This window comes from Aspergillus aculeatinus (genome assembly GCF_003184765.1).
Source record: "Aspergillus aculeatinus CBS 121060 unplaced genomic scaffold BO66scaffold_14, whole genome shotgun sequence".
In the NCBI taxonomy this organism is placed as follows: domain Eukaryota; kingdom Fungi; phylum Ascomycota; class Eurotiomycetes; order Eurotiales; family Aspergillaceae; genus Aspergillus; species Aspergillus aculeatinus.
Window position 1 is genome coordinate 331453 of NW_020291483.1, and position 14349 is coordinate 345801.

Here is a 14349-nt window from a genome sequence, read left to right on the forward strand (position 1 = left end):
CGTGATTGTTTTTCATCAGCCTAGCTCGTTTTGTCCCTCCTCTTCACCCCCCTTCTCTCCTTCATCCTTCTCACTTCTCTGCTGCGACTTTGTTATCTCTTTCCCTCGATCATTTTTGTGACAATTCGAGCCCCTCGGTAGAGAAAGCCACTACAATCGACATCAGACCTACGTTTCTATACTTCGATGTTTATGTAAAAGCTCAGTCTTACGCCGTCAATTTATCAGAGATATCAGGTCCAATCCGGAATCATCTCAGTCATGGCTTCTCTGGGCTCCCTGCCATACCGTCGAACCTCACGCCAGAGCTCTAGGCAGGCCTCGAGAGACAAACGGGATGAAATCCAAGTGCATGTGGACCATTATATTGGCATCGATGTTGGCACCGGGAGTGCACGTGCATGTATCATCGATGATAAAGGGGACATTGTTGGATTGGCGTCTGAGAACATCGGGCTTTGGCAACCTCAGCAGGGATACTATGTTCGCCCCCGGCAATCATCTTGCGTGGTCTCTGTGCCCACTTGAGGACTAGGCTAATATGGCTCAGGAACAATCTACCAACGATATCTGGAGATGTATCTGTGTGTCCGTTCAACGGGCTATTAGCCAGCATAATATTGACCCCGAGACTGTGAGAGGCATCGGTTTCGATGCGACTTGTTCATTGTCCGTATTTTCCAACGTAACAGATGAGCCTATCTCAGTCACAAGCCCCAACTTTGACTCCGACCGCAATGTAATTTTGTGGCTGGATCATCGTCCCATCGAGGAAACAGAGAAAATCAATGCTACGAACCACAATCTTCTTCGCTACGTGGGCGGCAAAATTTCGATCGAGATGGAAATCCCCAAGGTTCTATGGCTCAAGAACAATATGCCGAAAGAGCTCTTCGATCAGTGCAAATTCTACGACCTGGCAGATGCGTTGACCCATATCGCCACAGGAACCGAGAAAAGAAGTTTCTGCAGTGTGGTTTGCAAGCAGGGGTACGTTCCTGTCGGTGTGGACGGAAGTGTAAAAGGCTGGCAAGACGACTTCTTGACTGAAATCGGCTTGGGCGATCTAGTCGAGGATAACTTCAAGCGGATGGGCGGTGTTGACGGGGTGGTGAGCCTTGTTTCTTCTGTGACAATTTTTCTTGACGTGCCTACTGTACCCTGAGCAGTAGATACTGCGGTATGCTTATATCTGACCGACTAACAGATCATTGCTCTAGAATGGCGATTATCTCAGTGCTGGCGAGTTAGTGGGAACTCTATGTGACAAGGCAGCATCCGAATTGGGCCTCCCGTCAGGGATCGCAATTGGCAGCGGTGTCATTGACGCGTATGCAGGCTGGATCGGTACAGTCGGCGCCAAAGTAGAGTTGGAGCCCGGGCAATTGAGTTCCGAAGTCTCGAAGAATGATAAAACCCAGGCTTTCTCACGCCTGGCCGCTGTCGCTGGAACTTCCACGTGCCACCTTGCGATGTCACAGGACCCCATCTTTGTGCCTGGTGTTTGGGGGCCGTACCGCGATACCATTCAACCGGGATATTGGATGGCCGAGGGCGGCCAATCCGCGACTGGCGAGTTGCTCAAGCATGTCATTGAAACTCATCCAGCATTCAATCAGGCAGCCTCAATCGCCGAGTCCTACAACGCTAATATATATGAATACCTAAACGAACACCTGAAGGAGATGACCCACGAGCAGGAGGCCCCTAACGTTTCTTATCTAGGCCGGCATTTGTTTTTCTATGGAGATTTATGGGGAAACCGTTCTCCTATCGCGGATGCTGCCATGGCGGGATCCGTCGTCGGTTTGACCAGTGATAAATCTGTCGATGGTCTTGCAGTGTTCTACTATGCTACTCTCGAGTTCATTGCACTGCAAACTAGACAAATTGTGGAAACCATGAATAAAGCAGGCCACACGATTACGTCAATCTTCATGTCTGGTTCGCAGTGCCAGAATGATATTTTGGTTAGACTAATAGCATCGGCATGCGACATGCCGGTACTTATTCCTCGGTATATCCATGCTGCCGTGTGTCATGGAGCAGCGATGCTGGGTGCCAAAGCTGCTAGTGCTGACCCGGAGGGCAAGACTGAGGACCTTTGGGAGATTATGGATCGTATGAGCAAACCAGGAAGAAAGGTCGTTCCAACAACCGATGTGAGGGAGAAGGCACTGCTCGACGTCAAATACAAGGTTTTTCTTGAACAATGCTACAAGCAACAGGAGTACCGGGCTCTCGTCGATCGAACCGTGAGCTCGTGGAAACCTTAGGTGTATTCCCTTACTGATGGGGAAGGCTTCCACAGGGGGATTGTCTTGTTGAGCAATTGCAGGCGGCGTCAAATGAGATGGTTTCAATCTGGCGGGACGAATCGTGGTGGAGAGTGTTTCGATAAACATTGATAACACCCATGGTCAGGCTTCTTGGGAAGAGGAAAGGCAAAATAATGCCAATTGATGAGCAGTTCTAGCCAGAAATATGACAAGAGACTGGTAAAATGCGATTTTCTTCTCTCAAGCGACAAAGTACACTCCCAAAGTTCGGCAATTCATCGCGACAACTAATTTGCGAAGGTTGAAAAAGAGTTTCTCAGTGGGGCGCAAAGGCCTGGCCACTCGATGCCCGACCGATGGTGTAAAACTTCTCCGACGAGCTTAGACCGAGAGCCAGCGTGTCAAACCGATCAACACCCATTGTCTCTATATTGCTGTAGCCCGATAGATAAAACCCGATGACAACGACAAGATACGTAAGGACGAGAATCGAGCCCTTGAAGTAATTGCTCTTGCCTTCGCCGTGAACATAGGAGAGGAGGAAGACACAAAGGATGACCGAGATCATGTCCCATTGAGGGAAGATCAAGCTGCATGATGTTAGATGGGACACTGAAGCTGGCTTGAAAGTATGAAGAAACGTACTTAAATGTATGACTGAGTAGCTCCGATGGGTCTATCAGGCGAGAATAGACGGCACTAAAAAGCACCAATGCGGGGATTTGCAAGAGGCAGACTTGCAATGCATAGGCCGATCCGATCTCCATAGAAAGCGCTATGTTTCCGTTCATGGCGAAGGATATTGCGTTCTGTTGATATCTGACGTAAGCAATCCAGCAGCCGGTAAGGGAAGATGAGTTCATTGCACATACCAGAAATTCAGTCGTATTGGGCACCAGGGCGAAGAGTGTGATTCCTAGAAACTTCTCGTCCACGTCGACACTCTCTAAAACCACATCTACCGTGTTGACCAAGATTTCAGCAATGATCGCATACAGTATGGTTGTCACCAGGAGGATTATCGAACTCCTGGCTTTGCTCCAATTCGGCGCATCATGCCCACCGCTGGTGTGAGTATTTTCGAGGCCAAATTCATCGCCTTCATCCAAATGCGACTTTGCCAAATCAGCGGGAGCTTTTGTTGTTTGACGGAGCGAACCCAGTTGAACGGACGGCTTCCGAGACCGGGCTGCGTCACGGGCGGCAACGGTAGCCGCCGTAGCTGCAACCTCAGTTACTCGGCGCACAAGATCTTCATTCTCCTCGCTAGATAAATCCCGGAAATCCTTGAAGCTTGCGTGGTGGTCCCCGGTCGTCGTTTGCGGAGGTACAAGATACGGCGCTGCATTTTTGCCATGCGCAGAGAGGTTGAATTCCCCCGCAGTCTCGGATAGACCGACATGCTTCAGGGATTGCCCTAAAATACGTCTGTACAGTTGCGAATCGCGCACCGAGCCCCTGGATGCAGCAAGGCCACCAATAGCCATTGCTGAGGCTTGAGCGGCATCAAGATTTCGAGACTCGTACGTAGCTTGCTCATTGGCAAGAGCCGACGCTTTTTTCTCCTCGGATTCTGTGGCCCAAATGAGGGCTGCGTGAGTTCTAAGTGTGAACCATAACCCAATCACGTATGACAAGAACAAGAATAACGCAGCGAACCAGGAGTAAGGCTGAACTGCTTTCCGGAAAAAGCTATCGTTGACAGCTGGTACCTGTGAGAAATAACAGCGACGGCAATCGCTGCCACGCGACTCCTCGGTATCGACGCATGATCGGCAGTTAAGTTCATGCTGAGCTCCTCATTAGCAGTGAGCAAAGGCAGAGTTTGAGGGAATGAACAGAGTTAAATGTGAATAGGGTATGAAGGGAACCATGCTTACGCTGCCGTAAATCTGATAAAATAGTGTTGGTCCAAAAGCGGCAATGACGGCAAACATCAACATTGTGGAAGTGACACCGGCGGATTTCACATTAAATCGTTGTGTTTTGCGTTTGATAGCACCAAAGCACATCGAAAGGCCCGGGAGAAACAAGATGCCTGCAAATATGCTTCCGATAAGACTGCCTTCTACTAGTTGACCCTTTCCCTCAGTCAGGGCCACACAGTAAAGGTAGACCTCGACTACTGTGGAGAAGAAGGCATTAACAGCAGCGCCCATGCCCATAGACGACTGAGCCGAAATCGATGCAACAGCCTGTCCAATGAAATAAGCCAAAGGGATGATAGAGACAAGAGCCAGGGTGAAGATAAGGCCCGGATGAGTGATGGCCGTTTGGAGACCCAGGGTCTTGCTGAGAAGAAAGTAGTCAAAAATAACAAATAAGACAACACCCAGTAGGTTGATGAAGAAAATATTCGTTCCGCCGACCGTGTATTTCCAGTATCGCAGACCAGCTGCGCGATAGGTGCACAACAGGACAGACGAGGAAGAACCGGGACTAACTCTGGTATGCGCTGTATCAGAATGATACGACAAGGCCAGAGGGTGCCGGCGAAGATGATCAAACAGAATGATGGTAACACGTCCCATAGGTATCCAGAAAACCAGCAACCAACAAAGAAGCGAGACAATGAGCATGAGCGGTCCTACAAGGAAGTAGAAGAAGATGAAGAATACCACGCGGCCAAGCGTCCACTCGCCACGGCCGAACAATCGTCGCTTCGGCTGGGTAAGGGGGCTCTCTCTCGAATGGCCTCTTTGTGTTCGGCCTAGCAGGCTATCTTGTTCACTGGCCGAATCGACACTGTTTCTCCTTCTTCCAACCAGGGACCGGTTGCGTCGAGGACCGAAGAATAGTCTACCATGTTCAAGGTCGCCGTTCTGCCATTGTTCATACTCGCTAATGCTGCGACCCTCCCCCTCATCTTCCTCGGCGTAATTCTCATCCGTATCCAGGCGGACAAAGGAGCCGAAGGGGTAGATTAAATACCAAGAAAGACCGGAGAAGACTCGTCCGTATTCCACTGCACTGGGCGAATATGCGAAAATGAAGCATGCGATGGCCCCTGTCAATGCAGCCAAAGCTAGCCACCACCCGAAGAATAGGGTCCACAGGAGGTTGACGAAGAATAGGAGGGTACCCACTCGACCGCCAGGCGAAGAGTGGATGTCCCCCTCAGCTGTTTTCTCCACGGAGCGACTCTTCTTGTACAAAGCGGGTTTCCACAATCTGATACCGAACGGATGCGTTTCGTTTATTGCTTGCTGTCGATCCTTCAATGTGAAGCTTTCAGCATCACTCGACGCCGCCTCGTCCTCCTCACTGTGAATACCTTCCCCAGTTTGGCTGCCGGTCTCAGATCGCTGAACAGAAGGCTCCGGCCCAGTCCCTTCCATAACAGAATCAGGTGAAGCAGTATCATCCTCACCATCTACGTCTGAGCCTGCTTGAGCCAGGGGGCTCACTCGGGCGTTCAAACGTCGTCGCAAGGTTGAGCTTTGCTTTCTCAGAGGGCGAATCCTTGGCGATGCCTGCGGATTGGAGCCTTGTTGCTTAGCAATATCCTCCTCCACCTCCTGTACATCGTCATCTGTAGAAAACTCCTGTCCCTTATGAGGAACTTGTCGCTTCGAGGATATACGGCGCGTTACTGATGGCTTTCTGAGTGGGCCTGATGGTGACTGGGAGGTAAGAACGCGATTTGAACCCTCGGGCTGGCTTTCGTCGGGTCGTAGGTCGTTGTCCGTTTTCGCAGAAGAATCCATGGTACCTGCTGCATGTGAGTTGATTTCTTGGATAGGAAAGAGATGCAGAAATTCTAGCGTTTTTGGCTTGGGGTGACGCACCGTAGTCTCTTCGGGTATGCCCTGCATTCCTCTGTTGACGAATGATTCCTGACATATCCTCGTTGGTCAGGTTCCAGGAGGACTCAGTCGGAACGCAGAGGTAAGGGTCCTGCTCTTCGTCTTCCTCCACCTGGTCGTGGTGGTGTCGATTGTCAGACATCCCTCTGCCAAATTCTCGCTTATAAGTGACACAAGGATTGAGAGAGAGAGAGGAGGGGGGGGGGGGCTGGGCAATTATGGAAAGGGAATAGTTCGGGAAAAAGCACTGATGAGAGAGTGGCCTGCACTTAGAACAGCAGCGACAAGAAGAACAGGGCAATAGAGCAGGGAAATAAAATAACTATCAAAACAATTATGATCTAAGGCGTCACAGAGAAAGTCACATATTGTTTCAATGTGAAATAAAAGAGAAAAACAAGAATCAAGGGTGGGAATGATAGCTGACTGTGAAGGGGAAAGGGGGAGTAGAAGTGATGGTAATCAACTAAAGTCTTGGTACAGTACTGAGTAGTTAGCAGCTAACTTAGTGAGATCATGAGATACAGCCTAATTGCATCCCCGCAGTCAGCTGAGACCTTGGGACATCATCAAGTCACGGGGATTGTTACAAACGAGCCGAACAATGATTAAGGAACTAACTAGTAGATAAGTAACTTGATAAGTTGCTGGATATCGTGAAAGTGGCAGACAGGGAGAGTAGTTGGGAAGGATAAGACAGAGGGTGTGGAATAATGCACAAAAGAACCACTTTAGTTGAAGTTGAGTAAACACAGTGGTTAAGTTAACTAAGGTAGCTACCGTAGTTACAGTACGAGTACAGTAAGTACGTCACACTCAACTCACTCTATGACTGACTCCTCAACCGGGCAAACCGGGCAATCACTGGGCACCCAGCAGTCCATGACCCACAAATCCACATACTATTCTTTTATGTAAGCTTTGCTGTGGCTGATGAACGGGTTGTGGCGGGTGTGCTTTGGGGCGGCGGCGGCGGCGGCGTTCCTGTCGACGAGGGCGGACAAGGGCGGACAAGCTAAGCTACACACGCAAGAGCGAGCTCATCCTCACCCTCCATCCGCTGTTCTCTTGTATTGCACTGTACACATCTCTTCTCTGTTACTCTTCCTGCTTGATTGCCCCACACTCTATCTACTTCGTCCTTCCCCCAAATTCCGGCAGGAGATATATCAAACTTTCTTTTCCATCTCATCGAAAGTGATAGACTCCACCCCAGTTCTGCCTTGCCGTGGCAGCACTATCTGTCGTCATCCATCATGGCGCTCGACAATTACTACCGCAACAAGATTGAGAGCATGAAGCTCGAAATCATTCAAGGCCAGGCTGTTCTCAGAAGACTTGAAGCACAACGGAACGATTACAATTCGCGGGTACGTCTACTCAGGGAGGAGCTAGGCCTGCTTCAGCAACCCGGCTCCTATGTTGGTGAGGTAGTCAAGGTCATGAGCACCAAGAAGGTCCTTGTCAAGGTCCACCCGGAAGGCAAATATGGTAAGCAAGATCTCCGCATCATGCACATTGTTGATTTTGATATGTTCATTACATGCTGACTCTAGCGTCTCTCTGTAGTTGTGGACATCGCTGATGGTGTCGATATCAGCAAGTTGACGGTTGGAAAGCGAGTTGCGCTGTTATCCGACTCGTACAAACTGGAAAAGATGCTGCCCTCCTCCGTCGATCCGCTGGTGTCGCTAATGATGGTCGAGAAAGTACCTGATAGTACGTACGACATGATCGGTGGTCTTGACCAGCAGATCAAGGAAATCAAGGAGGTGATCGAGCTGGGCTTGAAACACCCGGAGCTGTTTGAATCGCTTGGTATCGCACAGCCCAAAGGTGTTCTTCTCTATGGCCCCCCAGGAACCGGCAAAACGTTACTTGCCCGAGCTGTCGCTCATCACACCGACTGCCGGTTCATCAGAGTCAGTGGATCGGAATTAGTGCAAAAGTACATAGGTGAAGGAAGTCGCATGGTCCGTGAGCTTTTTGTTATGGCCCGAGAGCATGCGCCGAGTATCATCTTCATGGACGAGATCGACAGTATTGGGTCCAGCCGGATAGACTCGGCGGGGTCGGGTGACTCGGAGGTACAACGGACGATGCTGGAGCTTCTCAACCAGTTAGACGGGTTTGAACCTACGAAGAACATCAAGATCATCATGGCTACTAACCGACTCGATATTCTGGACCCGGCCTTACTGCGCCCTGGTCGTATTGACCGCAAGATTGAGTTCCCACCGCCGTCGTGAGTTGCTGACCCTTGTCCTGCGATTTTCTGTTGCTACCACTGTTCAAACATTTGTGTTTCACCACCAGTTGGCTGACCAAGATCTTTACTATGACAGAGTGGAAGCTCGTGCCGACATTCTACGGATTCATTCGCGGTCAATGAACTTGACCCGAGGTATCAACCTTACGAAGATTGCCGAAAAGATGAATGGATGCTCTGGAGCCGAGCTCAAAGGAGTGTGTACGGAGGCGGGCATGTATGCACTTCGGGAGCGACGTGTGCACGTCACTCAGGAAGACTTTGACCTGGCTACTGCGAAGATCCTCAACAAGCATGATGACAAGGAAGTCGCAGTGTCGAAACTCTTCAAGTAAATGGAAGGGTAATTTTACTAGGATTCCCTTTCACCGCCCACCAGGGTGGTCGTGATGGCTGTCCAATACATATGCCATTCGCCTTGGATGGGCTCTCGCCGGGGCTTCAGGCCTCTGCTTGTTGTCGTCAAGTCACGACCAGATGGTGTTTGGGGGAAGTCTCTCGGTCAAATGCAAGCAAGGAGTGATGTATATTGACACGGTATGTTCACCAAGATATTCAGTTGAAGCAATTCAAGATGCGTGTACTCTGTAGCGTTAGTCTATATTGTAATCTTCAGGCCCATGCCCATTCCCAAGGGTGAGCAGCGAGGCAGGAATAAACCGGGACCATGAGGGTGGTCCACATCCCTTTTTTGCCTCGCAGCGTGCTGTGAGTCACTGACTCCTGTCACGTGCAACTCTGCAGGTATCCTTACTATTCACATGGTACGAGCATATAATCAAATGTGCATTGCAAGCAATTTCGACAGACCCGCGTAGCTAATGCGTTGTATGCATTTACACGCTAGGTCTAGGATGCAGAAATACCAGGGCGACGATCAGTGGGCATTAGTTGTGCTTGGCAGCATTGCGAGGGGGTTCAAAGACTAAGCAGAAATTGTCGACATTGCAATCATATTGCCTTCAATCTGGCTTGGCACAACAAGTTGGCTACTAGGTACGGAGTGGCTAGTCAGTTTGTGGTGGCCTGATGGTCTTTTACAAGTAACTAGGTATATGCAGTAACCTCAAAAGTGTTCTCTGTACGGAGTAGTAGACGTGTGCATACAATGAGTCAATAGCCAGTGAGCAGGAATAGATTTGCAACTGTACAGAGTACCAAGTGCAGTCATTGATTAGCTTAGTTGCTAGATCCGTTGAACATATACGGAATTCAATTGAATAAGAATTCAGTGAAGAATCACATTATCCAGATTTTCTTTATCGATTAAGCCACTGCTCTGGATACTGTGTCGGGGCCATCAACTCGGTCGGCCCCCCATCCGTTCGCCCCGGGCTTGGAGAAGGGGAGGTGGGGTCCATCGACTCCATCCATATCAACTAATCGTAAGGTGAGGGTGCGCGTGTGACCAGCCGGTATTTTCTCTCATTTTACTCCGTACCTACTTAGAATTTCTTGTTGTTGCTTTTCCGTTACCTCTTTTAGCTTTGCTCTTTCCTTCCTTTGCAGTTCGCCTTCCCAATCACAAATTGCCAGATTGTTCATCCCCACTCTTGTTGAAATATTTGGCATACATGTACATACTCCGTACTACTAGTTACATCCTTAGTAACTCATACTCTACACCCAGATGTACAGCACACAGACACTGCACAGACATTCTACTAAGACAATTTAGTGAATACTCTATGTACCGGAGTAAGTTGATGTCTTGACCGGTAGTGTGTATAGAGTAGGGCCTCGGCTTTCAGTGGGGCGGTCCAGATCCCCGAGCAACATCCCCTAAAAGTCTGATACTCAGTACTCCGTACTAAGTAGTAATACTGTAGAATGTACTGTACTCCGTACTTCGTACGGGTCGACCTACTCATTAGTCCAGTGGGTCCGAGCCCTGGGATGGGACGGAGAAATTGAAGCCGTGAACGAGGGCCGGGGTGTCTTGTTGTCTCCTGAATCATGCAAGTTCGCCGAATCTTCTTCCATACTCATGGTTACTTTTAGGTAGAGCGAGTACCCGTACTGTACAGTTCGTATCGACTGAGAAGTAACTTTCTGGTTGAAGTATTTATACGTACTAGATCAATCTAGATTAACCATCCCCTGCTTCCCTTGTGCCCGGTAGGCATACAAAGACTATAATCTTGTACTAGACCGGTAGTACATGGTATACATCGCATGCATGAATGCCATCTTCCCCCGACTCCGCCGATACAGTAACTATTAGATAGAGTACTCCACTAGTCAGTCATGTGCATGTACTTACTGCACAGTACATACTGTACATACGACGGAACTCTCGGTGTTTCTAGACTAACTAAATTCAATCATGGTTATACACCGTTGGATGACAATATGACAATATGTCGGACAATCTCTCGGTCAGTGGATGTCGTCGTACATACGATGGCAACAGGTGTCCGGTATATCTATGCCTCCCTCCTGCTCCTACTGTTCTCTGTCTCCCTTCTTTTCTGCTCTCTTATCCTGGACTTCCTCCATCCTCTGACCCATAAACCACTCGAAACCCTCACTTTATCTTTGATATACCTTACCAACGCTTGACAGAGTTCGCTGATCGTCTCTGTTCGTACTGGTAAATCGGAAGCTATCCGTTCTCGTGAATAGCTTCTAGAGATTGTTTCTCGTTATACTCAGCCAGTCACCGCCACTTTTCTTCCTCTTCTTCTTCTTCTTGTTGTTGTCATCGCTTCGCCACTCACTTATTCTTACTACAGCTGTCCCCTCCTTTATTACGCGCAATCGTCTCCTACTATATCGACCCAACCATCGCCTTGGCTTGTTTTTCTTGCACGCGCGTCCTATTTTCTTCGCTCGCCTTCCTCTTTTCATCGGCGCATAATCAAATTCCACGCCATTTACATTCCCTAACATGCCCGAGGGGGAGATATGGTCTACTTCAGTCACCGCCATCGATCCTGAGCATATCAAGGCCATGCCAGCCGTTCTTTTGTCCACTATCGAACTGCTGGAGATGGAACTGGCCAATGCTAAAGCCGCGCTCCAGGAAATCCAGCCCAGTGCTGCTCCTGTGTTCTCACGAAGAGATGAACTCGCTCTAGGTGCGATGACTGCTTATCGCCAAAACCTCATCGGCCGCGCCCCTGATTTCTTTTACGGTGCTAGTCGGTTGACCTCAAAAGAATTGGGGCTTGTGCCAGTGGTCGAGGAAGTGCTACCTGATGATGACGAGGACAGTGACGGGGCGGCCAAGGAAGACACTGCGAAATCCCAACCCATAACTACCGTACTGCGTAAGCCGGCTACTCTCACCGATGTTTTGTCGAATAATGTGATTCTCGACCATATCGCCCCTTATTTATCGACCCCAGCTTTGTTTGCCGTGGCCTCGACCTCGCGTGTTCTTAGATCTTTGGTGATAGACACGCCATACGTTTTCCGGCATCTTGATCTGAGCCGATGTCGCGGCGCCTGCTTTGCCAGTGAATTACCAGAAAACCTTGAGAGTCAGGTCGCAGGGGAGGATCAGCTGAGTGACGCACTTACAGCGGATGGCTTCTATGCGGCACCTTTACGAGGCATCTTTGACCACCTCGAACGAAAATCAATCCTGCAAGATGTGCGGACACTGATCATGGACGGGCTATCTGTGCCGGCCGAATTGATTGCCGACATCATTCTGACAGATCGTTTCAACATCAATATTCTGTCGATAAGGGAGTGCCGGCATTTGAACGAGCGTAAGTTGATGCAGGTGCTGAACTATGCGGTCAGGCCTACACGCCCGAAAGGAACCCCGAGTTTGAAGGGGATATATCATTTTACACCCATGGCACAATCGCGTGGTGCCGTACGCAGTAACTACCGTGACTGGTGGAACTCAAGATGCTCCAGCCAAGGATCAAGCGAGCCTTCTACCTCTGGAGAAAGCCCAGTATCACGTGGCGAGCCAACGAGAAGTGCATGCAGTCAAAATCCCTGGTACTACCCGTCAGGCAAGATGTTCAAGCGGAAGATAGACGAAGGGTGGGCAGAAACAATCCAGAAGTGTGAGGGTATCATTGCCTTCGACGCTGTGCTGTGTCGGGGTCCGCAGCACAATGTTGAATTGCACAATCCAAGCTTGCCGAATGACGAGAGTCCCCAGCCAGAGAGTCGAATGCTTGCGCCGGCAATAGCTACTGTTGCACTTGGTCCCGGAGGATGCGATGGATGCCATTCAGTACCCGAGGGACCGGCGATTTGGGGCGAATCCCTCGAGGAGCGATTTCCTCTGCTTGCGCCACCTCCATTGCATTCATCCACAGTGGCAGCAGCGAGACACCCTGCGTTCATTCCTGACAAGCAAGCTGCGTTGATAGCCCGGTGTACAGAATGCCTAACCGATCGCTGGTGCCATCGTTGTAATAAATGGTTCTGCACCAATTGTTTGCCACATCCAGAGCGCGTAAGAAGCAACCTCACTCCGCATCAGACTGCTACCAGAGAACCCAGAGGGGACGGTTCGAATATAGGCGGGCCTGGTGTGAGCAAGGACTGCTGGGAATGTGGCCCAACGGTGAGTGCCGTGTTTAGAGTCCAGCTAGCGCCTTTCTGATGGATCATCCAGTGTGCCATGTGTAAGGCGGAGTGCCAACGGACATGCAACACCTGCCAAGGAGTTTACTGTGTTGAGCACAATGAAGGGTGCTCATCGACCCTGGTATGTACAAAGACCCCTACTTTGATGAGGAGAGGCTGACCAAGGGGGAAGTGCGATTGGTGCAATACCAGCACACGCCATCGAGTGAGAGAATTATATTGATTTGATTGTAACCTGGTGCTCTCGATGGTTAACGTTATACATCATTGTGGGCTTTTGTCAGCAGGGGAAACAACTGAGGATTGGGGCTAGAGTGCATTGAGAGCGATGTCACTACACCATATATACTCTCTATAGTTTGAATTCAAGATTCGTTAGCTTAGTTGACTTAACATATCATCAACTTGTCACTCAGTGGTTGATTAACAGTAAGTAACTTAGTAAATACTACGGAGTAACTTACCTAAACCCTAACCAAGTCGTGCTGCCAATCGGGATGACAAATCCCCGACCTCTTTCTAGAAGGCCCGCGGTACTTCGGTTCTCTCTTGCTCTCAGGAATCATTGCTCTCCTACTATTGCCTGCAACCCGCACCCACCCTTTTGAAGCTGCGTGTAGGCAAATTATCTAATCTCGAAGATGACGGGGGTAATGTTTATCAAGCAATCTCCACCCATCCAACATTTCCTCCTGATCCCCACTCTCCGCTTTGGCTGCTTTGCCCATAAGGCACCCTGCTAGGACTAAACACCACATTTACCCACCACCTACGAATACTGTCCTACGAATACTTCCCTACGAATACTGTACCTACACAGTATAGTACTGTACATACTGAGTATAAGGCTATGGCCTCCGATCAGGGCTCTCTACATTGGTCAGCGCAATTGACTGTCACACCTTTGGATCTCACCCCTCAACTTCCAGGTGATAAAATCACACTGCCCCAGTCGGCTCTCGAGCAACTCCTTGCCGCGGCCCCGCTTCAAGACACCGTCTCGCCTGCTCCTGCGCATCCCTTCACCACCGCCTTCGACCCCTTCAATCCCTCCACATTTGAGACCGAGTCGCGAGCACGCGATCGCGCCACAGAGCGCCAACATCAGCTACCTCAGCCGCTGACATTCCGCATCGTGAATCCTCAAAATGACCGCGTGGTCTATGCGGGTATTCGAGAATTTTCCTCAAGGGAAAATGAGATCGGATTGAGCACCTTCCTACGAGGCGCTCTCGGATTGAACAATTCCGCGCCATCACCTTTAGAAAAAGATGCTGCCTCGAACATGCCAGCGAAGACCCCATCTGCTACAGTGACGGTGCACGCACATCAGTTACCGAAGGGCACGTATGTGCGCTTGCGCCCGCTTGCAGCCGGATACGATCCGGATGACTGGAAGGCCCTGTTGGAGCGGGTGCTACGTGACAGCTATACG

At 49.9% G+C, this 14349-nt stretch overlaps 4 protein-coding genes across 4 annotated transcripts; 3 read left to right on the plus strand and 1 right to left on the minus strand.

Annotated features, from left to right (window-relative positions):
- Nucleotides 1–261: 261 nt before the first annotated feature.
- Nucleotides 262–2276, plus strand: BO66DRAFT_370506 (FGGY-family carbohydrate kinase; the record flags this gene model as incomplete). Its single annotated transcript, XM_025645420.1, has 3 exons — nucleotides 262–483; nucleotides 551–1111; nucleotides 1221–2276. The coding sequence occupies 3 exons, from the start codon at nucleotides 262–264 to the stop codon at nucleotides 2274–2276; spliced, it is 1839 nt and encodes a 612-aa protein (XP_025505757.1).
- Nucleotides 2277–2435: 159 nt separating this feature from the next.
- BO66DRAFT_42893 (calcium/hydrogen antiporter) lies at nucleotides 2436–6553 on the minus strand. Its single transcript, XM_025650428.1, has 5 exons — nucleotides 6068–6553; nucleotides 4160–5994; nucleotides 3152–4069; nucleotides 2925–3088; nucleotides 2436–2869 (listed from the first exon to the last, which is right to left on the minus strand). Exons 1-5 carry the CDS (start codon nucleotides 6225–6227, stop codon nucleotides 2596–2598), a joined length of 3351 nt encoding a protein of 1116 aa, XP_025505758.1. The 5' UTR covers nucleotides 6228–6553; the 3' UTR covers nucleotides 2436–2595.
- A 529-nt stretch (nucleotides 6554–7082) lies between these two features.
- On the plus strand, nucleotides 7083–9104 carry BO66DRAFT_427527 (proteasome regulatory particle base subunit RPT6). The gene is made up of 3 exons (XM_025650357.1): nucleotides 7083–7576; nucleotides 7655–8330; nucleotides 8431–9104. The coding sequence occupies exons 1-3, from the start codon at nucleotides 7342–7344 to the stop codon at nucleotides 8687–8689; spliced, it is 1170 nt and encodes a 389-aa protein (XP_025505759.1). The 5' UTR covers nucleotides 7083–7341; the 3' UTR covers nucleotides 8690–9104.
- A 2140-nt stretch (nucleotides 9105–11244) lies between these two features.
- BO66DRAFT_346027 (uncharacterized protein) lies at nucleotides 11245–13179 on the plus strand (the record flags this gene model as incomplete). Its single annotated transcript, XM_025644568.1, has 3 exons — nucleotides 11245–12891; nucleotides 12943–13035; nucleotides 13087–13179. The coding sequence occupies 3 exons, from the start codon at nucleotides 11245–11247 to the stop codon at nucleotides 13135–13137; spliced, it is 1791 nt and encodes a 596-aa protein (XP_025505760.1). The 3' UTR covers nucleotides 13138–13179.
- Between the last annotated feature and the right edge of the window lie 1170 nt (nucleotides 13180–14349).